This window comes from Gavialis gangeticus, unplaced genomic scaffold (genome assembly GCF_001723915.1).
Source record: "Gavialis gangeticus isolate Ggan-Ray unplaced genomic scaffold, GavGan_comp1, whole genome shotgun sequence".
In the NCBI taxonomy this organism is placed as follows: domain Eukaryota; kingdom Metazoa; phylum Chordata; order Crocodylia; family Gavialidae; genus Gavialis; species Gavialis gangeticus.
In genome coordinates this window covers 9,584,011-9,607,907 of record NW_017728996.1, presented here as the reverse complement: position 1 = coordinate 9,607,907, position 23,897 = coordinate 9,584,011, and the positions used below count along the sequence as shown (strand labels likewise).

General features: G+C 47.1%; 1 protein-coding gene across 1 annotated transcript; it reads left to right on the top strand.

Annotated features, from left to right (window-relative positions):
* The first annotated feature begins 3,274 nt into the window (after window positions 1–3,274).
* On the top strand, window positions 3,275–20,444 carry SYNM (synemin). The gene is made up of 3 exons (XM_019504017.1): window positions 3,275–3,424; window positions 14,616–14,689; window positions 15,399–20,444. The coding sequence occupies exons 1-3, from the start codon at window positions 3,342–3,344 to the stop codon at window positions 19,271–19,273; spliced, it is 4,032 nt and encodes a 1,343-aa protein (XP_019359562.1). The 5' UTR covers window positions 3,275–3,341; the 3' UTR covers window positions 19,274–20,444.
* The last annotated feature ends 3,453 nt before the right edge of the window (window positions 20,445–23,897 follow it).

Sequence of the window (23,897 nt, the reverse complement as noted above, 5' to 3'; positions counted from 1 at the left end):
ATCTACATTCCTCATCAGACTAAAATCACTTCATTCCCAAAGAGGCGCATTATTATTCCAGCCATGTTACAAACCTTTGATGTGAGCAGTTCATAATGGAAAGTTTTCAGATTGTTTTATTAAAGCAATACCTGTATTTATTTCTTTTTTATCCTTTTCACTTTATCACTTATAGCTCAATCTCAGAAACTTTCCCTCCTGCAGCTATGAATTGTGGCTCATGAAAGAAGCCACCCTCTGTTCTCTAGCTCGACTTTGCACTGACGGGCTAGTTTTTGTACCAGTGTCATCTCTACGTTTCCATTTTATGAGGCTTAGTAGGAAAGGGGGGTGCAGGAATTTAAGAGAATGAGTCAGCTTAAAATACCATGGGATTGGCAGCATCCAGCTGAGAATGCAAGAGGCTGTAAATGATGATTAATGCAACTAATGTTGATAGGATTTGAAAGCCGGTGGTTCCCATCCTGCTCTGTTGAAACCAACTGGAGAGTTGCCACCCCTTTCAGTGGCTTTAGGATAGGCTTTTCCCCTATCTATTCACTAGTTCTGTGATCTCCATGGGCACAGACAGCCACACGTATTAAATGTTAATTCCCCAGTAAGTTGGTTGCACTGAATTATGCCCCAATTTCCAGCCAGCCAAGCGTGGGTGTCAGCTTTTCCTTTCTCTCTCGCTAAGCTGCCTGTGGACCTCGGGAACGAGACCAGGCAGCGAGCGCGGAAGATTCAGATTCTTCTTTAGTCCCGGAAATAATCCAGGTTGGGCAGCACGAGCGTAGCCATCTCCTGCCCTTCTTCCAATGTTTCTCACCCCTCGCCTAAAGGGGTAAGGAAGGGACCACCTCGAGGCACAAGGAAATTAGTCACCTTCCACCCTAGAGTGGATTTCATTGAAACATCCTCCTCTACTTGATTTTTTTCATGAACGAGAGCGAAATCTCTCCAAGTTAATCCTTCTGCTTACTTTCCCGAGACAAAAATGCTGCTTTATCACCAATACCAAGAGAAACCTTGGAGGGTGGTGTGAATCACGTTAGCATGCATAAAGGACAAAAAAAGAAGACCTGCACAAGGCCGTTTAAGGATTATTTTGGGGTTTGACGTGAGAGCCGTCATTACTCGCGTCTACTGTGGAAACAGTCCCGCTCTCGCATGCTCTGCCGTCGGGGGGCCGTGCTTTGGGGTCGTCGGCCTGGCCCGGCCGCTCGGGGGTCCAGTGGCGTAAACTCCACAAGCTGCTGATCACCAGCACGTCGTTAGATTTGTGGTTCTCAGCCTTTTTGAGACTTGAGGCACCTCTAGAGAAACTTGAGGCACCCTTTGGGAAATGCCAGCTATTCATTTTCACTTTTTTTTTGAATTCTGGGGGGAAATCGAGCAGTTTCTCCTGTTGCAGAGAAGTCAGAAAGACCACAGCTATGGATTCCTTTGTGACAGCTCTGGGTTTATCTTGTGAGTCTTGCTTGCAAACATAGTGCTAAACTCTGGGGCACCCTTGAAAGGGTTTCAAGGCACCCTGGTTGAGAAGCACTGCCGTGGGCATTTGGCTTTGCTGCAGCTCGGGGCTGTCCGTTCCTCTGCCCTCTGCGGGGCTGTAGAGATGTGGCCCTTCAAAGGTTTTAGGGCCTGTTTTCTTCACTTTGGGCCGGGCTTCTTCTCTCAGACGGGAGTACGAGGCCATGTCTTCCCCTGGACATCAGCAACTCCTTCACAAGCCTGACTAGATTTATGCCTTGTTCTTCCCTCTGGGAGCTGAGACCTGCATACAAATGCAGCAACGGGATGCACGTCTTTCCCAACAAAGCCTTGCTTTGTCTCTGCAGAAGGAGCACAGCTCAAGAAGAGCGCGGCTGCGTTGACTGCTTATGTGCACATGTGCCCTTAGGGTTTGGTCTGTGCCCCCTTCCACCCCGATCAGTCTTCTGGATCTAGCAGTGGCCGGCACCCTCGTCCTGGACAGCCGGTCCCTGGTAAAAGCGGGGTCTGGAGCGTTTCTCTTCACAGTGGGGTTTTCCATCTTCCTGCCCTTGCACAGGTTTGCTGTGAAGGCCCGGGGGCTCAGGCTCCTGCCCTGTGGAGCCGTTCGCTCTCTCTGCGCAAGCCTATTCCACCCTTGACGCCCTGCCAGCTCTGTGGGCACCCTGGAGCACGACTGTCAGATCTCCGAAGCTACAGAGGATCCAGCTGGGTTAATGCTTGGGTGGGGAGCCATTAAAAGGGACGCCCCAATGCCGTCTGGGGCGCTTTTCCCGTTAGAGTCCGAATGAGACCGAAGTCCCCGTGTTGTGCTGTGGATGCTCCTTCACTGGACTGGCCGTTCAGGTGAGAGGTAAAGCTGGTGTTGTGACCGCCTGCACGATGTTTTAAAGACGTCCACTTTCCAGAGCGCCGACATTCTTCACACGGAGGTGAAAGCCCTCGTTAGCCCGGCCAAATGCGGGGCTCGCCCTCCCTGTGCTCCCATGGGATGCGGCCATTCGGCCCCGAACTGCTGTGTGGTACTCCCGTGTCCCTTCAAACTCGGGCTGTTATCAAGAATCGGGATTTCTGCTGTTCAGTCCCCCACCTCTCTGCGGCTGGACATCCATCCTTTAGGCTGGAAGAAGTTGGGTAGGTTTTAATCTGCAGCCAGAAAACAAAACAAATGACTTGATTGAGTTTCTTGGTCCCCAGCAGGAATGCTGCTCAATTAGCCTTGCAACACTGTCAGCAAGCGTATTCCTCAATGAATGCTTAGAGGACAGACCTGGACATGGCCTGAAGCCCCCGGGGAGGCCCCTTCCCAGACGCTGGAGTCTCAGGTTTCTGATCTAGCCCCATGCAAGCTAATGAAGGGTTGTAGCCACGGTGAATTCTGTTTGGGGTCTTGCACTGAGGCCAGCACCAGGGCGTCTCCAATGTATTTAATGTACGTGTATCCCAGTTCTCAGTCTTACCGTTGAAGTGCCACATAGCAAATTCACAGCAGTGTGCAGTTTGTTTGCCCTGCACCAATGGTAACTTTATGCGGGGGCAACTGGATGGGTTTCGTTTAAATACTTAAAGCACCTTGTCAAGGAGATGCATCGAATCCGAGAGTGAGCATCTGTTGCGACGCTAGAGCACTAGCGTTTCGATAGGGGAGTCCTGGAGTCGGCTTCTTTTATGTTGACTTTTTCTCATGGTTTCCTGTGCAACCGAACTGACAGTACGTTTTATCTTCCTAGCAATGTTTATTAAAACTAGAAAGCTGTTATGAACCTAACTATAGAAGATTAAAGTCAAATTCTTCCAAACTAAATGGCAGTGTTTCTGTCTAGGGCGTAATCGGTGCCCTTGAAGAAGAAAAGGAGCTCCTGACGATGTCGATTGCCGAGTACCTGAAGGAATATCAAGAGCTACTGGAAGTGAAAGCAGGCCTCAGCCTTGAACTCGCGACTTACAGGTAAGGGCTGCAGTTGCACTGGGTAGTCCCACCAGGAGGTGTGTTAAGTTGCTCTTTGCAGGTCAGACATTCAAATTGCTTTCAGGTACTGAGGGTGTATGCAGTGTTGTTCCAGCTTTGGAAAGACAGACCGTTGCTCTTAAACTCTCCAGGTCTAACTTGCTTTCAGTAATTCTTATTAGTAGGGATCTGGATTTTCTGTTTCCCATGGAAAAACAGAGAAGAACGCGGATTTTCCCCTTACTGGAGGAAAACATGGATTTCTCATTTGAACTGGGAAGCCCGTGGATTTTGCAGTTTTGCAGAGAGCTCCCTGCAGGCCAGCAGAGTGCCAGCGGGAGGAGGGCGGTCGGGCAGGGGGTGCCATGTGCACGTATGTGTATAGGCACATGCCTGGCAGGCGGACTGAGCATGCAGGCAGGCAGACTGGAGAGGTAAGACTGGTAGGTAAGTCGAGGGAGGGCATTGAGGCCCATGTAGGGAGCGAGGGAGTTGAGCAGGGCAGGGGGTGCATGGGGCTTAGGGCCCAGCGCTGCAGGGAACAGCGGGGCCGCATGAGGATCTTGCCGCTGTGAGCACTGCGGTGCCCTGGTGACATGTCCCCTGCGTGTGCAGCAGGGGCAGCGGCACGGGGTTGCGCCCCTCATTGCTGCCGTGCGGGCAGGGGATGAGTTGCCAGGGCAGCGCGGAGCTTGCAGCAGCAAGCAGCTTCCCCACACAGCCCTGCTCTTCCCTGCTGTGCCAGGCTGCACCCGCTGCGCTGCGGAGGCCATGGGGGAGGGCAGCAGGGCAGGGGCAGCCTGCGCCCGCTCGCCCTCTGCGCACAGATCCAGGGGGCTAGGGCCCCCCTGCCCCTCTGGGACTGCGCACAGTTGTGGGGAGCCGGCTTTGCTGGGGGCTGTGGACCTGGGTCCACGGCCCCGTTGCCCTGGCAGCTGGCGGCAGGGCCAGAGGGCTGTGGGGGAAAGTGATCTGCCGTTCATTTTAATGATGGATTTGGGGGGTTTTATCAGAGAATTTGCAGGTTTTTATCACAGAAGACCAGGATCCCTGCTTATTAGAACAGTGTCTGGACTCCTGGTTTCAGTTCTTGGCTTGCAATATGACTTGGATCGAGTTTCTGACCCGCCCTGTGCCTGACTGTTGCTGTCTGTGAGGGAGATAATGCCTGCGTAATGGAGGAGTTCAGCCTTCATGTTTACGAAGCGCTCAGAGCTGGTCAGAGGGAAAGCCAGGCAAAGCTGTGATGTACCACTGTTGCTCTTCATTAATAACCTTGATTGGTTTCCCTCGATTTATGCTGTACATGCATTTCCGGAGAATGGCGCGTAAATCAAATTTGCATAAAGCAAATGAGTTTACAATGTAACAAATAGGGAGGGGTTCCCATGGCGGGGAGGGAGGGAATGAGGCTGGGACTAGGGAAGGGGTAGGGGGGAGGGGTGCCGCTCCTGGGGCTGCACAGGGCAGCAAAGTGGAGGGAACAGAGCGGCGCTTGCCCCAGCCCCGGCTGCAGCAGCCTGGGAATGGCTGGCACCAGTTACCTGCAGCCGCTGGGCTGCACCGTGCTCTGCCTGTCCCCACTCACCCCTGCTCCTGGGCTGCGACGTGTCCCGGTGCCGCTGCAGCTGGGGCTGGGGTGAGTGGGGCCATGACACTTTCCAATCCCCCCGTGAACTTACCTGCTTGGGGGGGGCATCTATGCTGCTTGCATAAGAGTGACTTTATCTTGCATATAATGTGTTATTGGTCTAAATAATCTAAATTATTGCATAAGAGCAAATTCGCATATAATGAACCCACATAAATCGAGGGGAACCTGTACCCAGGTGCGGGGAGGGAGATTAGAGCGTTTGCTGGGCACATGTTAAGATGGTGCTGCTCCTAGCAAATAGGTTTCCTCCGTGAACGACGCGTGCCCCTGGTGGCTGGGGGGGCACGGCTGCACTGGTGGCAGCGGGAGTGGTGGTAAACATGGAGCTCCCGCAGATGCCGCTGGGGGGGTGGCACTGCCGGCAGCATCGGTGGTGGCCAGTGGCGATGGCGGACCACCCGCAGACGCCACTGGTGGTGTTGGCAGCAGGGTAGCGAGCGGCAACCTGTCAGCAGCACCTTTTTGTAGGGGGTGAACCGCCATGCTTAGGGGGTGCACGTGCACTGGTGCACACCCCCTATGCAATGCCCCTCGTTTGCTCCACACCTATGAAACAAGCAGCATCTTAAAGAAGGGAGTATGATCCACGATATTAAAAATATACATATTTATTTATTTCTTAGATTTAAGGCTGTGGGCACAAAAGAAGCTTGCTTGGTCACTGCGATGCTAAATGCAAGTGAACTGCAATTGTTGGCATCATTCAAACACTAGCTGAAAACCTAGAATCTGTAAGACAGCAATCGGAAAATAAGGAGGTGGTGTGGCTCTTCTGCCTGCCAAGTCACAGGGTGACATTTTAACCATCAGATCATTTGGGTGTGCTGCTGGTTGTCCTTCAGTCTCCTTGGCACTGATCGTAGCATTGGCATTCCCAGCGTGCAGTCATTGTTTGAGTTGGGGCGGGGAAGGCACTGGAAAAAAGAAGTTAACGGGAAGCAATTTTGTAAGTGCCACTTTCCACCATCTTAGCATATGATGACATGCTTAGCTAAATGCAAGAAGCAACAACCTTTCTACTGGTAAAACTTTACTTTTACTGGTCTTTTCTTGCTTATTGTTAGTTGTACAATTGCAAGAGCGGAGCAGTTTTATCTGGAAATCATGATGTGTGAGTTGGTTCAGAACAAAATTTAAAATAAAATGGATGGATTATCAGACAGAGAGCATTTTTTGCTGTAAGAGTTACGGGTTTTCCTTCTACTTCATATTCGGTAGACTTGGCTGATGATACTTACTCTTTTCAGTTTCTTTTGATCTTTACATGGAGAAGACAACAGCTCTTACATGATACGCCTTTGCCATCTGTATTGATCTTTATGTAAAGAGGACAGCAGTTTTAACAAAGTAAACCAGGCCATTAGCAAAAGTTTCCTATCTCAAGCGGCTGTCTTTACTCTTGGGGGGGAGCATGCCTTACGAATCCATGTGTTTGCTCATACTGTGTGTATTATCAGTATTTGACACAACCACACACACAAATGTTGCTCAGTGATAAAAGCTACTGCTGCTGTCCTACAGCTCTGTGCAACACGGCTGTGAATCCAGGGGTGGCTGCACGTCAGGGTGGAAGAAGTGATTTCTGTATCTGTTGGTCTAGTCGACAGAATAACACAAGTTAGGTTTTTTAACCCCAGGAGCTGTTCAACTTCCAGTTCTGAGGCTTTGTCATGGGCAAACCATCCGACCTTTCTACCTCAGTTTACTCACCTGCAAAATGGAGATAATACCACGGCAGGGGAAAAGGCACTGAAGGTTAACATCTACCCAGTGCTAAACACACAGCTGTCCGGGAGTCCAGCTGTTTGGACACAAGCTCTGTTATCAGTGAACAGGCACTGTTGTTGGGCTAAAAGTCAGCTCATTTTAGCTGATTAAATTCTGGAGTCTGCCCAGAAGTCAAATCACTGATTATCTCCAGCACTGGTGGTTTGAATAAGGACTCTCAGACACGATTTAGCATTGCTTCCAGCGTGGGTTTGCTGTCCAGTTAGGATCATGCTGCCTTGACCTGTTGACTCTCTCTAGATGTTGTCTGATAGCTTGTGATTCTCTACTCTTGCGGTGAGACAGAGCCCTCCAGATACACAACCGGCTTCCCGTTGAAAGAGGCCATACGTGGTGGGGGGCAGAGACGGGGTCTGCCCGTCTGCCAGATAGCAGGGGCTGGGGGACATCAAGAAATCCAGCTCCATTAGGAGCTGAAAAATGACTACACTGATTTCTCTGTTTAAGACACTCCACACCCTTTTCACTGGAGATCAGTGACCTTCTGTAGTGGATTCGCTGTGTTCGTGTCACTGGGGAGCGGAGAGATCAGCCTCCTGGATCTGTTCAGTCAGTGGCTGGACAAGGCAGCTGGTCTTCTCTTCTTGAGGAATCGGTGTCTGGTACTGGATAACCAGAGAGCCTGGTGCCAGCTCTGGAGAGGAAATCAGCCCATATCCTTTACAGCATGCACCAGAGAGCAGCAGCTCCTATAAATAGCCGTGTTCAGAGCCCCAAAGTTTCCACTGCGAGGGCAGCGCTGGGTCCCTCCTTTCCCCCTGGCATCCGAAGCTGAACAGATGGGGTCTGGCTGACTTCCCCTTCCTCCCACGTAGCCCCGAGTACTTTTCTGCGTGTCCCAGCCTCTATTTTCCTTCTGTTTTACAGCTCCTACGAGCGGTATGTTAGAGCCAGTTTCTTCTAGGAAAGCAGGATGAAAGTGTCTTTCTACCGGAGTTAGTCATTCCCACTTCTGAACTGGGTGGAGGGGCTGTGATGGCAAGGACCACGCCTCGGGCTATGGCAGTGTTTCCAGCCGCACGGCTCTGGCGCATGAATGACCTGGCTCCCAAAGCAGAGTTTGTACCTCATCCATGGTAGCTTGAAGTCCTGCCTTGTGGCCTTCCCCATTGTCATGCCTCATCCTGCAAGTATCTTAGGGTTGCAGCTCCTTAGGGCTGCTGGGCCCCTACCATACCATTGAAGATGAGACTGGCTGGTCTCATCAGAGATGGGGTGGACGACGTGTGAGGTTCTCTCAAAGCTAGACAGACCAGAGTGCAAGATGATCCACCTGGAGTCTGCACAACCATACAGTTTTTCCCCTCCAGCTCCTGGACCCTCTCCTACTATATCAGGGGCTGAGCATAGTCCCCGTTACGAGGCTGAGTAGCCCTTTTCCCCTCTGCAGGTTGAGTCTGATAGGTTTTCACCACCACTTCCAGGAAGCACCCGGACCTCTCGGCTCCCAAGGATGAATGCGCTGTATGCCCCCATCCAGGCTGCCCCGTGCCCACCTTCCAGGGGCATGCCCTATTTGGCCAGTCTTATTTCTAGTCCCTTCTCAGTTAGGCTTTCTCCACCCACCTCCCTCGTCCCGACTCCTCCTCCTCGTTCCACATCTGCAGGGAACCCGTGGTGGGTACTGGGTCCTGTCAGCCAGCATCTCTCTTTCCTCAGGTCAGCTCTGAGCAGGAAGCCCCTGCCTGATCATCACTTACTGCTGGGACCACTTCGCATGCTGGCACTCCTGCTGCCTCCCCTGTACTGAGAAGACGTGACCTCTTATCGGTCCCTGCCAGTGGGTGTGCAGTCAGCAGCCTGCTTCTCTTAGCACGGCCCCTCCTTTCCCATCCCAGGGTGGCGAAGGAAAACCAGATGTGAAAGAGCTGGGGACCACGTGCACTTGAGGCCTGGTTCCAGGGAAGCGTGTGGCACAGTTAGTGTGAGTGGGAGGACGGGTGGGAGAGTGTTTCTGTAGTATTATTTTTATTATGGGGGCAGTGCCTGGAGTCTGCAGCTGAGGTTGTGGCCTCCTTGCGCTCAGTGCTGTACAAACACAGGGTCACACGCTTACAGTGAGCCTCTGCTTTTAACAGTCTTAACAACAGGGTCTTCTGTTCCCCCCGCCCCCGTTATTCTAATGCAGCAAATTGGCTAAGTCTCTTTTAGCAAAGCTTTCTTTCAATGAACATTTCTGTTTGTTCAGTGAGAGTCCATTGTAAGGTGGTTCCACTCTTATGTACTAAGAGACCATCTCTGTCCTGAAGAGCAGACTATTTAAATAGATAAATCAATACAGGGGAAGGGAAAATGTGAAGAACAGACAGATGAAATGACTTGCCCAAGGTCAAACATGGGGTAGTTTGACCTTGCGCTGGCGAGAGAGCTCAGGTATTCTAAGTCTTAGGCTGGTCTGTCTGCTACACCACACTTCTCTTTTCCAGTTAATACTCTCAAATAGTGTGCTGATGGATTTTTTTTCATGCTTGCGTCACAAGCCAGTGGAAATAACCGCGAGTCAAGTGCTGTAGAAATTCCAAGTCAGTGTCCAGGTTTAATTTTTGTGCGCAGTGTTTCAAGTCGTACTGTTTGCAGCTCCAAGTTGTCTGTGCGCTGTTGCCCTTTGCCATATACAGTGTACTTCTTGGAGCTTATTTTTAGTGACTTCATAGGTTGCTCCAGCAACTGAACAACTGTTGTTTTAACAGCAGCCAAAAACCCTTAGTCGAACTATCTGCATTCTTAGTTTCCCTCGTCATAGTTAACACTTCCATTGTCAGGTCTTTCATACTTTTCTGCACCGGGTTCATGGTGACTAATGAGAAGAGCAGTTCTGTTTGCATTAAAGGCAAGTGGTGATCGGATGTCCGGCTGTGGTGGTTTCCCTGGATTAAAAAAGAGGTTAGCTCACTTGAGTCTAGCCAGGGTCTTTCCCTTAGTGTAGACACAGCCTGACACCTCTTACTTTGATTTAGTTTGGTTGAGCTTGAGCCCGTCTCCTTTCTAGGGTTGAACTCGGCTAGGTAACCAGCGGTGTCCTGTTTGTGATCGTTAACATGTGTTTGCAGTCCAGTCTGGATCTAATCTTGCTCTTCTGCCAAATCTACACAAATCCATAGTGGCAAAGGCACCTTTGCAAGTAGTGTAATGTGATGCAGCGTTGTCTTTCTCACTCTGCAGACAGAAACCATAGACATGCAAGGGGCCTTGGTCCGTTGTAGCCAGTCTTTGAGCCTGAAACCTGAAGATGACATTTGAAATGTCTGTGTTATCTATTCCTCCACTGGGGATTTCTGCTGCAAGTATCAGCTGATGTAATTAACTGTCCTCTCAAATTGCCTTCCCCTCCCTCCGTCCCAGAGTCAAAACCCTCAGCTATCAAAAACCTCCAGTCTTGGTCCTAACAACAGTATGATGCAGCTGTACATTACCAGTGCAAAGCATCTGGCATTTCCAAAGCTAAAAATGAGAGACGGGCTTGATTTGGGTTTAATACAGAATGTTAAATGCCCACCAGGGTCACCATGCTGATAATATTACTTCATTTGACATTTAAATGAAACTGCATCAGACTGCTGCAGCATTCAGGACTGGCTTGTGGCGGAGGACATGGAAACCCCATTCCTGGGATGTGCTCGCTGGGGGAGAAGTGATGTGTGCTGTCTTCTGGTGGGAGGACGGCCGCACACCAGCAGGCTGGGCCGATGAAGGGCAGGGAGCCCACCCAGCCCGATGGTGTGCAGGCCAGGAGCCAGGGGGAGTTGCAGGCCTGGCTGGCCCTGTGCCTCCGCATGCACCTCCCTGCTGCAGTGCTGGAAGCCCCATGTGGAGGCATGAAGCTGGCCCAGCCCGATGGCGCACGGCTCTTGCCTGCAGTGCCAGGAGCCCCATGTGCTGGCATGGAGCCAGCCCAGTCTGGTTGGAAGGTGCACGCCAGCGGCCTGGGCTGGGTGGCCCGGTGCCGTCACCTGCAGCTCCCGGGATTCAGTTGGAGCTGCGCGCCATTGGGGGGCTCTGCTTGCTGTGGGCCACGAGTGCCGCGAGGGCCCGCCTGTTCCCGCTGCCACTGGCGCCAGGAGCTGTGCACCGTGGAGGGGAGGTGGCGATAGGGGGCCCCACACCCACCCACAAACCCCACACCGACAGCCCCCACAAACCCCACACCCAGCCACACACAATATACAAGAGTAAGACTTTATTTTGAGCTATTATGCAATTGCCTCTATATACACAATGCAAACGTGTAAAACAGGACAAAAGTATTTTTTGAAATAAAATTAAAATATGCTATATAGTAAATCAGGGTTACCATATTTCCAGTTCCAAAAAGGAGGACACTTGTGTGCGGGGAGGGGGTATATGACTGGGGGGGGGCAGTGACACGCCGGTGCCCTGCCCCTGCCCCTTCTGTTGCCCCTCACTTCCAAGCCACGGCCCCCGCAGTGCCCTGCAGTCCCTGACTGCAGTACCCTGCCCCCTGAGCTATGCTGGTGCCCCTCACTCCTGACCCACAACCCCCTGGAGCTGCCAGTGCCCCACGCTCCTGACCCACTGCCCCCTCCCCCCTCCCCGGTGCCCCTTACTCCCAAGCCACAGCCCCCCCAGTGCTCCTCACTCCCGAACTGCAGCCCCCTGATCCCCCCAGCCCTGCAGTGTCTCCTGGCTGCCCTGCCCCTGAAAGCACAGGCACCAGCCCCGGGGCCAGCGACGCAGTTCCCTGCTGCCCCTACAGGGCCCCCTGCCCCACTGGAGGGGCAGGCGGCTCCCCCACCCTGCTGCAGCCCCCGCACCTGGCCACCCTCCCCCAGGGCCGGCAGCTGCCGGGCTGCTCCCACCCTCTGCCTGGCCACGTGTTTGTGTGCGCCCTGCCCCCAGCTCCTCGCCACGGCAAGCTGGGAAGTGCCAGGGAAAACTTTGAAGCTGAGCTGACCAACATCCCGGATATTTGATCATATTGAAAAAACCCACCTGGACAGAGAGAGGATCTAGAAAGAGTACATATCTGGGAAAACCTAGACGTATGGTAACCCTAATTACAATTTTGATTTTTTAGTATAGTTTGGGTTTTTTTTCTCCAACCCCCGCCCCCCAAAGGAGTACTTCCAGAGGCAAAAGGGGGCGGAGGGCACTTCTGGTGGCAAAGGTCAAGGGTTAGAGGTGGGACTTCTGGTCCCAAGGTGGCAATTGGGGTGTGGGGCTCCTGTCAAAGGGTGAGGCTACCCTTGCAGCCTTTGACAGCTCACCAAATATTGTGAAGTGGCCTTGCAGCCAAAATAATTGTCCACTCCTGCCTTGTATGTCAGGTAGCTCAGCCCTGCTCATTTCTGTGGAAGTCTTTTTGTGGAGTCTTTGCTACCCTTTGCAGGGGAGGGAAGGAGCAGTGGGCCAGTGCCTGCCAGGAGGAACCACCAGCATCTCACAAGTCAAGAGTAGGCGCTCGCGTGGTATAGGGAACAAGGGGTATTTGATATACAGTACCCCAGCACGTCTGCAGTTTGACACTCGGGTGGAAAAAGTCCTATCTTTATTCTCCAAAGTAATATTCAAATTCAGCCTAGTGCTCCGAGTGAAGCCAGCTGAAGGCAGTCGCTAAGGTTAGCCGGTCTATGGACACTGTTTGGCAGAGTATACCGGTCCATCGAGGATGGGCAACACCTGGAAGTTGCGGTGACCTTTTTCCTATTCTTTTGATTTTGGGATAATCTCCCTCAGGAGAAGTCTGTCACCTTTTCATTTCTGGTTAGTGGCTGTGGAGCTAACCCCTGTAATTGGGTTACTCAACCAAAAGCTTTACAAGGGTGAAGCTTGTAGTAACTCTGGTTTCCTATAACCAGGAATGTTATTCTAGGCTAGGGGTCAGCAACATAAGGTCTGCGGGCTGAATCTGGGTTGCAGAGCCACTGGATCTGGCCTGCGGAGCTGGAGAACTTTGCCTGCACCTGCTCCAGGGCCAGGCAGCTGGGGGCTGTGCCAGGGCTGCTGCTGCTGCTGCTTCGCCTAGCCCCCCCATCCCACAGCTGTCGCCAATGTAGCTTCCAGCCCACGGGGAGCTGTGCCGGTGCTGGGTGTCTGCAGACTGCATCCATGCTGCTGTGCCTCCCCCCTCCCTAGGCTACCGGACAAGTGCAGTGTCCAAGCCAGGGGGTGGGGGGATCTGTGCTGGGGCTGTCAGCTTCCAGCTGTGCCCACGCTGCAGCTAGCTGGGGGAAGCAGGGAGAAGTAGCAGCAGCGCGGATGCAGTCTGTGGATACCTGGGCCTGGTGCAGTTCTGTATTACAGTGCGGGTGCAGCTTCCAGCCTGGGGGGAAAACTATGCTGAGGCCATCAGCGTCCAGCTGTGCCCGCACTGCAGCCAGGGAGCGGGGGGCTGAGAGAAGCAGCAGCTCCCTGGCTCCGGCACCGGCGTGGGGAGTCTCCCACTGCTGTCCTGCAGCCTGCCTTGGACCTCCGGTGCTCCAGCCTGCAGCTTGTCCAAGGTTGCTGGCCTCTGGTCTAGACGGTGCCAAAAAAGAGAGGACAGGATCATGAGAAAAGTCTGTTGTCCTTTGGGGGAAACATTCTAGATGGGAAGGTATTGAAACAAAGTGCTTTTTCAAAACACGTTGTGCTGATCTCCGCCTGACGGTTTAAATGTTATCTGTGTGCCACTGAGTTATATTATCTGTGCCATTGAGACGACAGAGATCCTGTAGTCTGTTTAGGACGGTTTTACCCAATCCTGGCTAGTAGGTGTGACAATGGAAGTAATGCTCTTTCATTTCAAAATGATGATAGTACCTTGATACTGAAGATCCCTGGATGTAGCTGTATTAACAAGCTAAGAACAGTGGTCTCTCACTCTTCATTCATGAACGCTTCTTTATTACACTTTTATATAACTTTTTTTCTGATTTCCCCCTCCCCTCTCCAATTATTCTTTGTCCAAGTGGGCTTGAATTTGCCATATTCCTATGGTTCACCTATCTCCAAAATATTTACTGCTTTGAGTTGTGCTGAAATTAGTGGACGTATTCATGGTAGTAAGCCAAGGGAGAAGGGAGTTTGGGGGTTGCATCTAAGGTGTGCAAAACCGAATGTTGCAAAATTCTCCCAGAAATCAGGTGTCCAAGGGTATACACATTCATACCTCTCAGCTGTTTAAGAAGGGCGAGGGAGCCACGTGTCAGGTGTGTTCATCAGCTGTTGTGATGTAACTGTTGTCTGCATGATTCTGTAGATACAAGTCCACTCCCTCTCTAATTTTGACCCCAAATGAACTAGAGTTGAAGTTGCGACAGTTTCTTGTGTTGCTACAGAATCGTGCTGACATGGTAGTTAGATTATAACGGTGTGCTTTGGGGTAATTAGAAACTGAAATGCTTGTTACCTCTGTCTGTATCCCACATTAGGTTTCCTTTGTGAGGCTCCAAGCTGCTGGGAACCTCACTCTTGTTGATCTTTATAAGGCTTGGGGGTGTCCAGCACCACCCAGATTTACAGGCCCTGTTGCCAAAAGTGGCATATACCTTAGTATCCGGGTACTCAACTTCCAGCCTGCGGGCTGGATTTGACCCATTGTGTTATGTGGCCTATGGGTCTCCCCACAGGTCCAGAAATACAGCAGTGGAGGAGTGGTGGCAGCATTAACTGCTGCTCATCTGCTGCCCAGTTCCACCCCCCTGCCTGTTGGATCCAGCCTGTGGGGCCGGACAGGTTGAGCACCACTGCCTTAGCAGCCTTGGTAGCTTATACTTTGCCTTTAATCAAATGCACTTGTGTGTGTTTCAGAGCCTTGCTTGAAGGAGAGGACAGCCAGTGGGTTATTACATGGACTGATCAGCAAGGAAGAGAATTACCAAAAGGTAAAAAAAAAAAAAAAAAAAAAGGCATTAAATATAGCCCTGTTAAATAAAATTTTAAAACATTTGTTTTTTTTTTTTTTTAAAAAAAAAAAAAAAAAAAGGCATTAAATATAGACCTGTTAAATACAATTTTATAACATTTGTATTTTATTATTATTAAAACAAGTCAATTTATTTTATATTTTCACCTGCGTAGAGCAGAGTGAACCCTTTGAGCTGTTTTTGAGGTTCAGTATTCGCAAGTTAATTTCTTGCTGTATTGACGGCCCCAGAGACTGAACTCAGTCTAGAAAGCCCATCTGTTATGGTGGGAGGACAGTTCACGCTCTCTGTCCTGTTGATCCTGGATGTCTCTGCTAAGCTGTGGCTGCCAGTTGTACTAGTGGCTTTTATTATGTAGCAGTCGTCAGTCCAGGTGAAATCAGATGAGCGGCAGGTTTCTCTCATGTGATTTACCAAATGGTTATTTACTGTTAACTTTTGATCATTTATGATAACTTTAAAATGCTAATACCTGGTGATCCCCCTTCTCGTAATCGTGTGCATGGTCTTGATGATGAACGGTGGTTAGGTTTATGTTTATACTTTCTGGCACGTGGATGAGAGGCATCTTCCCATGGAGGCAAAACTTCTGCCTCCAGGATTTGAGACTTCTGAATGAATAACAGACCCTTATTTTAATGTTGGTTCCTTTATGCTCTTTTGGCAGATGTCAGAGATGCATCTTACAACTATAGTAATGTTTACTCAGGCTACCGAGAAGGAAAAAAGAGACCCTTGCCGGTAATCAAGAGTCCTGACAAAAGACGTATACCACCACTAACAAATATCCGGAGCTCTGCACTTTATTCAACTCGAGCAACAGGTGCTAGACCGCAAACCTCAGCTGGTGTGAAAGTTGTAGGAAAAGATGTATTTGGTCCAACATATCGTCCTTCAGTCCCTATCAGAAAAGATGTGACTCGAGAAGCTACGAAAGACCACAGAGAGTTCACAACATTTACTCCAGTACACAGACTTCATAAAGAGACTGAAATTTGGCAAAAAACATATCCTGAAAGAAAGAAAGCAGAAGCTACAGCTGCTTCCTCAGTTTCTTTTGAAAAAGAGGCAACACATGTTCAGAAGCCAAGTAAGGACTATGTAGCTGACACAAAGCCAGGCATTTCCAAAGGTATAAGAACAAAATCTTATGAGCTAAACTCCAATTTTAAACAAGATGAGTATGAACAAAAGAAAGCTGAAACTCGTACTGTACTGCTAGAAAACAGAGAACGAGACAAACCAGTTGAGGAGAGAGATATTATTTTGGAGAAAAAGAAAATGGATGATAAACTTACTGTGGAAGAAAAAAGTGTCAATTTTGGAAAGACTGAGGCTCAACCAGGCCTTAATAAAAGGTTTATATTGGGTGATCTACCTGAATGGAACAAAAAGGTCAAAGATGTGACCTTGGAATCGAGGAGGAAGGAGACTATTGAGATACCCATCTCTTTTGAAATGCACAGTCCAGACAAAACATCAAAGACCAGTGATGTAGAAATAACATTAGAAGGTCTTAAAACTGCTGCAGGAAGAGAGAGGGATGAACACAGAACGAAACATGTCGACACTCGCAATGAGAATATTCCAGAAAGAGAAATCAACCTGGGAGACAAAGAGGGAGCGCGTGACAAAAGCAGCCCTAAAATAAGTTCTTCACTGACAGAAAACATAGCAGAAAATATTGTTGCTGATATTCTTAAAAGTTTTGTGCCATCTTCTGGTTCAGAAACATCAGGAGATACAAAAGTTACTTACCATGAAAAGAAAGAGCATTTTGATGATGGAAAAGTGAAAACCGAGATCACAGTACAATCTACAGTCCAAGATGAAGTTGACCTAGGAGATGTATTAAATAAGGATGCTAAAAAGGGGTTTTTGGAAGACATTGAGGGAACACCCTCCAAAGAGGAGATAGAAGATATAATTAATGTTGGCCTGAAAGGGAGAGAGGGTATGGGCAAAATGTCTGTTAATGTTGAGATCATCGAGGAGCCACTAGATTCTCCAGTAGATGAAAGGAGTGAATTTTCTACACCATTTGAAGTGGAGGAGGTAGAGGATACATCCCCTGGCTTAGAAGGGCGTTACGGTGATGAAGAGGAACACAACCTCACAATGACAGGTCAAAATCTAAAAAAGAAAACAGAGCCTTGTGACCGTTTCACTCATGTGGAAGAAGTCACCGAGGCAGAGGAGACTACTGATGAGCAGAAATATTTTGTATCTGTTCCAGATGATCACCCCTCAGCTCAAGAAAATGACGATGACTCGGTGTACGGGCAAATTCACATAGAGGAAGAATCAGCTATTAAGTATTCTTGGCAAGATGAATTTTTGCAGGGCATGCAAAGTAAGAAAGATGATGGCATGAGATCACCAGAAGTAACGTATCAGGTTGTTGGGGAGGAAGCAAGCGCCCATATCTTAAAAGAAGAACATCCAAGAGATGAAGCATCGCATGTTGAATCCATTGTCATTGAGAGAGACATTAAAATACCTCATGAATTTCAGACCTCAATAAAGGAACTTTTGTCAAAAGAAACGAAAGACCCGAAACATCAATTGAAAGAGGCGCTCGAGCAGTTAGAGGGAAGTCTTCCAGAGAGTGTGAAAAAAGAACTATCTGCATTAACAAAAGAAAATCAAGCTGACTCCAGTAACCTGGCAGTTGATATAAAAAAAGTTGAGAAGACTGATGAAGGTGGTTCAGTGACATTTGTTGCTGAAGTCAGCCTATCCCAAACCGTTGACCCTGACCAGTATGATATCCAGTTTGATATACCGCAGTTTGATGATGTAATCATGAGTGAGATGGAGAAGACATCACCGTGGTCTCCAAAAAAAGAAGGGGTTGAACACAGCAAACAAAGGTCAGAAAGTCCGTCTGGTGGCAAAAGCAGCATACAAATAGATCTTTCCCCAGGCAGTAATAAGCCCGCTCCCTTTGCTAGTCAACAGGTTTATAACTTTTCCAGTGTGAGAATCGGTGATGGTGATGAATATCATGCCCCAGAACAAGCTCTTCGCCAAGGTCCGGTTTCGGAAACCCTGGAATTTGACAGTGCAGGAGGTGTCTCCCCCTCACGTTGGTCAGCAGATGTTAACAAACACGCGAGGCATACGAGTCCAACAGAAATTCAGAGAACGGAGAAGAGGATATATGAAGGGCCTATTTCTGAAACTCTAGAGATCAGTGGTACCGAAGGTCTTGTTCAGACAGAAGGGTCATCGGATATCAGCAGGTCAGTGAAGCATTTTAAACTGGGTCCTAAAGAAATTCAAACCACTGAAGAAATTATTTATAGGGGGCCTGTTGGTCTAGAAACGGGTGCACCCCCAAACCTTGCTCAGTCACCATTTGGAACTGACATTAATAGGTCCAGAAGGCACGTCCTGGTAGGGTCACGGCAGATTATGGAAGAAGTCACTTTTGAAGGGCCCATTTCAGACTCTGGTGGCACAGGAGATCTTCCTCAAGAAGGGTCAGCAGATGCCAGCAGAACAATAAAGCATTTTAGGTTAGGTCCCAAAGAAATTCATGCTGAGCAAGTCATATTTAAAGGGCCCATTTCTGGAAGTGTAGAGGTCAGTAGCACTGGTGACCTGTCTCAGACTGACAGTTCAGTAATGCACATTAGATTAGGGCAAAACCAATTTCAGTCAACTGAGAAATTCATATATGAAGGGCCAGAAACAGTGGAACCCAGCAGTGCAAAAGACCTATCTCATGAGATTTCAGATACTAATACATCTGTTAGGCATATTAGAATAGGTCCTAAAGAATTTATGACAACTGAGCAAATCATCTACGAAAGCCCCATTTCTGAACATCTGGAATTCACTGAAGTTGGTGACAGTTTTCGCTCTGAAGGGTCAGTAAAGCACATTAAGCTAGGTCAAAAGGAAATCAAAACTACTGAACAGATCCTATACCAGGGCTCCCTTTCTGAATCTTCTGAGTTCAGTAGTGCAGGAGGAAGCCCATCAGAGACTGGAGGAACCTCCGATTTTGATAGCTCCATCAGGCACTTCAAATTGGGTCCTATAGAAACTCATTCTGAGCAAATCATCTTCAAAGGGCCCATCTCTGAAGCATTGGAAGATCTTTCTCAGACAGAAGAGTCGTCAGAAAGCAGCAGATCTATGAGACGCATTAGATTAGGACCCAAGGAAACTTCTTTTACTTTCCAAATGGATGTAACTAATGTAGGGGCAGCCCCCTTGGTGGAAGAGGGAGAAGAAGCAGCCACAATTTTTGTATCCAGTAGGAAGGAGCCTGATGTCAGTTGGTCACGGGTCATAGTTGGAAGCGACCAGAAGGATGCAGAGAATGAAAGTACCAGAGCAGGTGCCTTTTTTGATTCTTCCCAGGGTCACAGTGAACAACTAACAGAGAAATCAGTGTTCAATAAAACTGTAGAACTGCAAAGAATGGTAGACCAAAGGTCGGTAGTTTCTGATGAAAAGAAAATTGCCCTTCTCTATCTGGACAAAGAGGAAGAGGAGGAGGAGGAAGATAATGATGGGCAGTGGTTCTAGAAGGCACTTCAATGAAATGGCTTAGTAGCTTGTTCACCATGGGTATTTTTGACTGTTTTCCTTTTTTTTAACTAAGATAAACTTTCCACGGACTGATAAATTTGAAATCTAAGTCTCAATCTATGCAAAATCCTTCATCTTTGTTGGAGCACTTCTCTATGGAGGAGCCTTGCTACTGCAATTTTTCCCCCTTCCTGACCTGGTTCCATTTACTTTGGATACCTGGATCTCCCAGGACAGGAAACTTCCACTGGGGAAACTGCAAGATCACATGTATTTTATATATGTGTCTGATCCACAAGTGTATGTTGTTTTGAACTGGAGTGAATGCTGTATTGTATTTGGATACTAAAATAATTCAGCATTTCTGTTTGAATTTGAAATGATTATATCCACAAGTATAATGAAATGCAATAACTCAGTTACAATAGTATTGGAGTAAGCCATGTAGACAGCTGATTTCTGGTTCCATTTTAATGTGCTTATATGCAATACCTAATAGCAAGATTTCAGCAACCATTAAATAATGACATCTATGAATTAAGAATATATGTTACATTTTATCATTTATATAATAAGAAACGACTGTACCAGGCATATATTTTAGAGAAATGTTTTGGTCAGTCTTGAAGAGAATAATCTGGTTAACATTTTTAAAAAGAACTGGTCAGTAGAAAAATGGATAAAATCCAGAGGCCAGATCCCATTCATACCAAAGTCAGTGGAAAACTCCTTCCAATTTCAGCAGCGTGGATATTAATAGTATGAACTGGTTATTTTTAGTGTGCCATATTGCCTTGATTTTGTTAGGTATTGTAAGAACCTAAGGTCACTGTGACAGCATGTCAGATAGCACAATGGGATTAACTAATGTGCTGTCTGCTCTGAAAAATTATTGTAAAAATGCCACTGATGGGTCCCTGTTTATTGTGCCTCATTTCCCAGATCAGCCTTTCTCTCCTCACAGATAAAAGGTGCCTTATTAACTGCTAGCCCTGCAAATTCAACCTGGGACCTGAAATTTTCATTTGTTTTTTTTTGGGGTTGAGCATATTAAAAAATAATAGATGCCTTGACCAAATTCTGCCTTCGCTTACATCAAGGGCGGGCAATTATCCTGGGCGGAGGGCCGCTTACTGAGTTTTGGCAAGCCATCGAGGGCCACATGACAGGCAGCCAGGGGCAGATAAATATTAATTTTCTAAATTTTTTAGGGGCCCTGGAGGCTGGATAGAATGGCCTGGCAGGCCACATTTTGCCCACCCTTGACTTACATCATTTGAAATCCAGTTGTTTTCACTGGGTTTGCAGAAGTACATGTAACAGGAGCAATATTCAACCCTGCCATTTAGAGCATGTTTAATTATGTTGGTGCCCAATCTGGAAGAGAGTCCAACTCTTTAAGAGCTGCATTAGCTCTGTCTCTGTAGTATGAACGGAGGAAAAAATAGTAACGAAAAATTATTTTCGTCACTCAGGAAATAAGATCAGGCTCTGGATTTGCAGAGGGAATTGGATACACGCAGTACGAGGCTGCTATTTTTGCACATGTATGCACAAACACAGATGCACTCTACAGAGTAGAACCACACTTAGCCCAGATGGGTGGATTGTGTCAGATGATTAACTTTTAACTTTTTAACTTCTTTCCTGTGCTTACGTAAACATTAGTTTTGTGTGTTTGACCTGTATTACACTCCAGCTTAAGTCATTTTATTCTGGCGTGGTGCTTGTTCTCAGTTTATTTAGCATCAATAGAAACTTAAATGGATTACTGCCTTTCAGTATAGACATAAATAGGAAGTGGAAATGCACTACTTTTAGTTTAACATTTTACCCTATTTTTGATATGAGATGGATTAACTATACTAGGTGTATCAATCAGTTCAAAGACTACCATACTTACTTGCATACCACATGCACTTTTTTCTCAAAACTCATTCCCCCAAAATTGGGCGGGGGGGGGGGGGGGGGTTTTAAGGGGGGAAGCTGATTTTCTGTCCAGAATAGAAGCACCTCAGGTGCACTTTTATTCAGGCAGCTGAGAGAATCAGTTGACTTACTGGTTTATTGTTCTCTGCTCCACAGGTGTTAACAATCAGCTCTCCTTTTTAATAGCTTTCATGTCCCATTAATCAAGCAAACCTTTCTTATGACAATTTTCCTGTCTTTAAGCTATTCCTGGCCTCTCTTCTCCTATTTTGCAACCTTTCAGAATATTTTTAGCTTTTTTTAAAATTATAGATTCACCCATGGAGACCAGTGTTCAGCAGCAGCTAGGGTTTTGATTTTTGGGAATAGGCAGGGTGAGTGAGCTGACAATTACTCTGTGCAGCCATGACCCTTGAAAAATCTTTTTTTCCCCCTTCATTCTGCCTTCTCAAAAACAAGGTGCCTTATTGTTTGGTGTGCAATTAAATATAGTAACTCAAGCATTTTGTTTGCACTGCAAATTTTGCATCACTGTTTAATTACAATGGTGTAGCTCTTTGTGTAGACCAGGATTGCATGCACTCAGCGCTGTATTATGAAATAGTTCACCAAACTGGGAAATGGTGAGCAACAATGCTGGTGCTGGAAAATTAGTCTGAAGCAGGAGTGCAGATGCACCCCCAAGTGTGAATGCTAAGTGTATTTTATGTTTGAAATCACATAATGGATATATTTTTCAGAATGACTGATTTATGCTTATAATATGTATTTTTGCTCCCATTTACAGATAAGGGGCTTGTGAGCTGTTACAGCTCTTTGATGGTATATAGTGTTATTGCCTTAGTTGATCATCTAAGGGTTTTTCAATGGTGCACTTTAAAAGTAAAAGATAATTCTATATTGGTTTTAGGGCAGAATTTTAAACTTTACTGCTTAAGGTTTTATACATAAGTTGACAAGCAGTATTTCAGTATTTTATCTAAAATTAGATTTAGATCCGTAATTGAATGTACCCACATTTTGAAAAAATTCGCATTAGTTTTCTGGAAGTTTGAATCCTAAGCAGAAACTTAAAACCTCTTTCAAACAGATACAAGGATCCTGCAGAAGCCAAACAATTAAACTACTAGTATCGATCCCATTTTATTGAAAACTTCATGGAAAAATTTAAAGATGCATTCTCTTCAGGAAAAATCCCACTGATGGCATGTTATAGGCACCTGCTCTTCTTTAGGTGGTTATGACTTCAGGCAAAGGAGTTGGCAGTGAGCAAGTGAATTAGGAGAAATAAAGTTTCAGTGTTATAGACAGGCCTGTAGTGTTGAAGGAGAAAACTTCAGAATTGTTTCTGTGTAGGATGCTTCCAAGGAAGCACCCATGGCTATGTAGGAGGTTCTTAGACAGCACCACCTTATCAGATGTAGCAGTTTATCTTGAGGCTGTTTATTTGTTTGCAATTGCTTTAGTTGCTTGGAGGGAAAAAGGTTTGGTTTGGTTTGGCTTGGTTTGGTTTGGTTTTTTTCCTGTGAATTTAAGAGCCTTGATTCTAGATAAAATCTGTCAAAGTGAACTGGAAAAGGACATCAACATAAAATCAGAAGACTGTCTGAGTGTGGTGGAGTTGGCTCCAGCCACGAGAAATGAGCAGCTTAATGTAGAAAGGTTATAAGCCTTGAAGAAGATTGCGTAAGCAGCATACTCTTTATCTGACACCCATTACCTTAAACCTTTTGTCATTTCCTTAAATGTTACTGAAAATTAGGAATTAGTCAATATATATTTTAGCATAACAGCCACTTTGGATAATGCCACCTCCAGGCAACAAAAAGGCTAGTGACTTGTGCCCTGAATCTGTAATGTGGTTTGTGCTGATGCAGACTCAGATGAGGGTCTTTTTGCAGAAACAGGGCCAGAGTTCACGCGTCTGTTTCTGTCAGTTCAAGTATAACTCATTACTCCCAAAGTTGCCCATCCCTTTTTTTTGCAATAATATACTAATATGTGTTATTTAACAGCCTTGTGTGCAATTACCTTATTATTGGCTTGGAGCTGGAAGGATTGACAATGTGGCTTCACTTACTGCACACACTGAAGTTTACTTAAGAAATGTTGCTGTTCTTAAGATGAGCTTTATTCCTGAGTTTGAATTCAATGAGTAATATGCTGTTAAAATATAACTAATTTTATTTGGTGGAAACTGTGCTTATATGCTTGAGGTCATTCAGAAGTGGGGCACTATTTTCTTTAACATGCAAACTATTGAATTTGAAAGCAAATGTAGAGGTAAGGCATAGAGATGTATGAAAAACCTAGGACTCTGTATGGATTGCTGTTTGTTTAGCAGGTGTTTAAAAGACTGTAGGCAGGTTGAAATAGGGTTTGTTGATGTCCGCTGTGAGACTTTGCAGGCACTTTGTTGTGGTCATATACAATGCAATCTGCATTTTGGGGTGGTTTAAGTTTTGTGATTTTGCACTTTTTTCACTCTTCAATATTAAAGAATGAAAATGAATATGGATGTTTCTCTTTTTCTTCCTGTTTCTTCCCTGTTGTTTTCAAAGGAAAAAAAAGAATGCAACCGTCATGTCTCATGCTTTGAAATTTTACTCTGTGTTCATATCAATTGAGATGGTAGAGATGGGTTTTTCCACAGCATTTTCCTGTACTTGGCTAGCCAGTCTCCATAGCAGCA

Coding starts and splice junctions, on each gene's coding strand:
- SYNM (XM_019504017.1), top strand. CDS start 3,342: ATGTCGATTGCCGAGTACCTGAAGGAATATCAAGAGCTACTGGAAGTG. Junction 3,425..14,615: donor CTTGAACTCGCGACTTACAG/GTAAGGGCTGCA, acceptor TGTGTGTTTCAG/AGCCTTGCTTGAAGGAGAGG. Junction 14,690..15,398: donor AGGAAGAGAATTACCAAAAG/GTAAAAAAAAAA, acceptor CTCTTTTGGCAG/ATGTCAGAGATGCATCTTAC.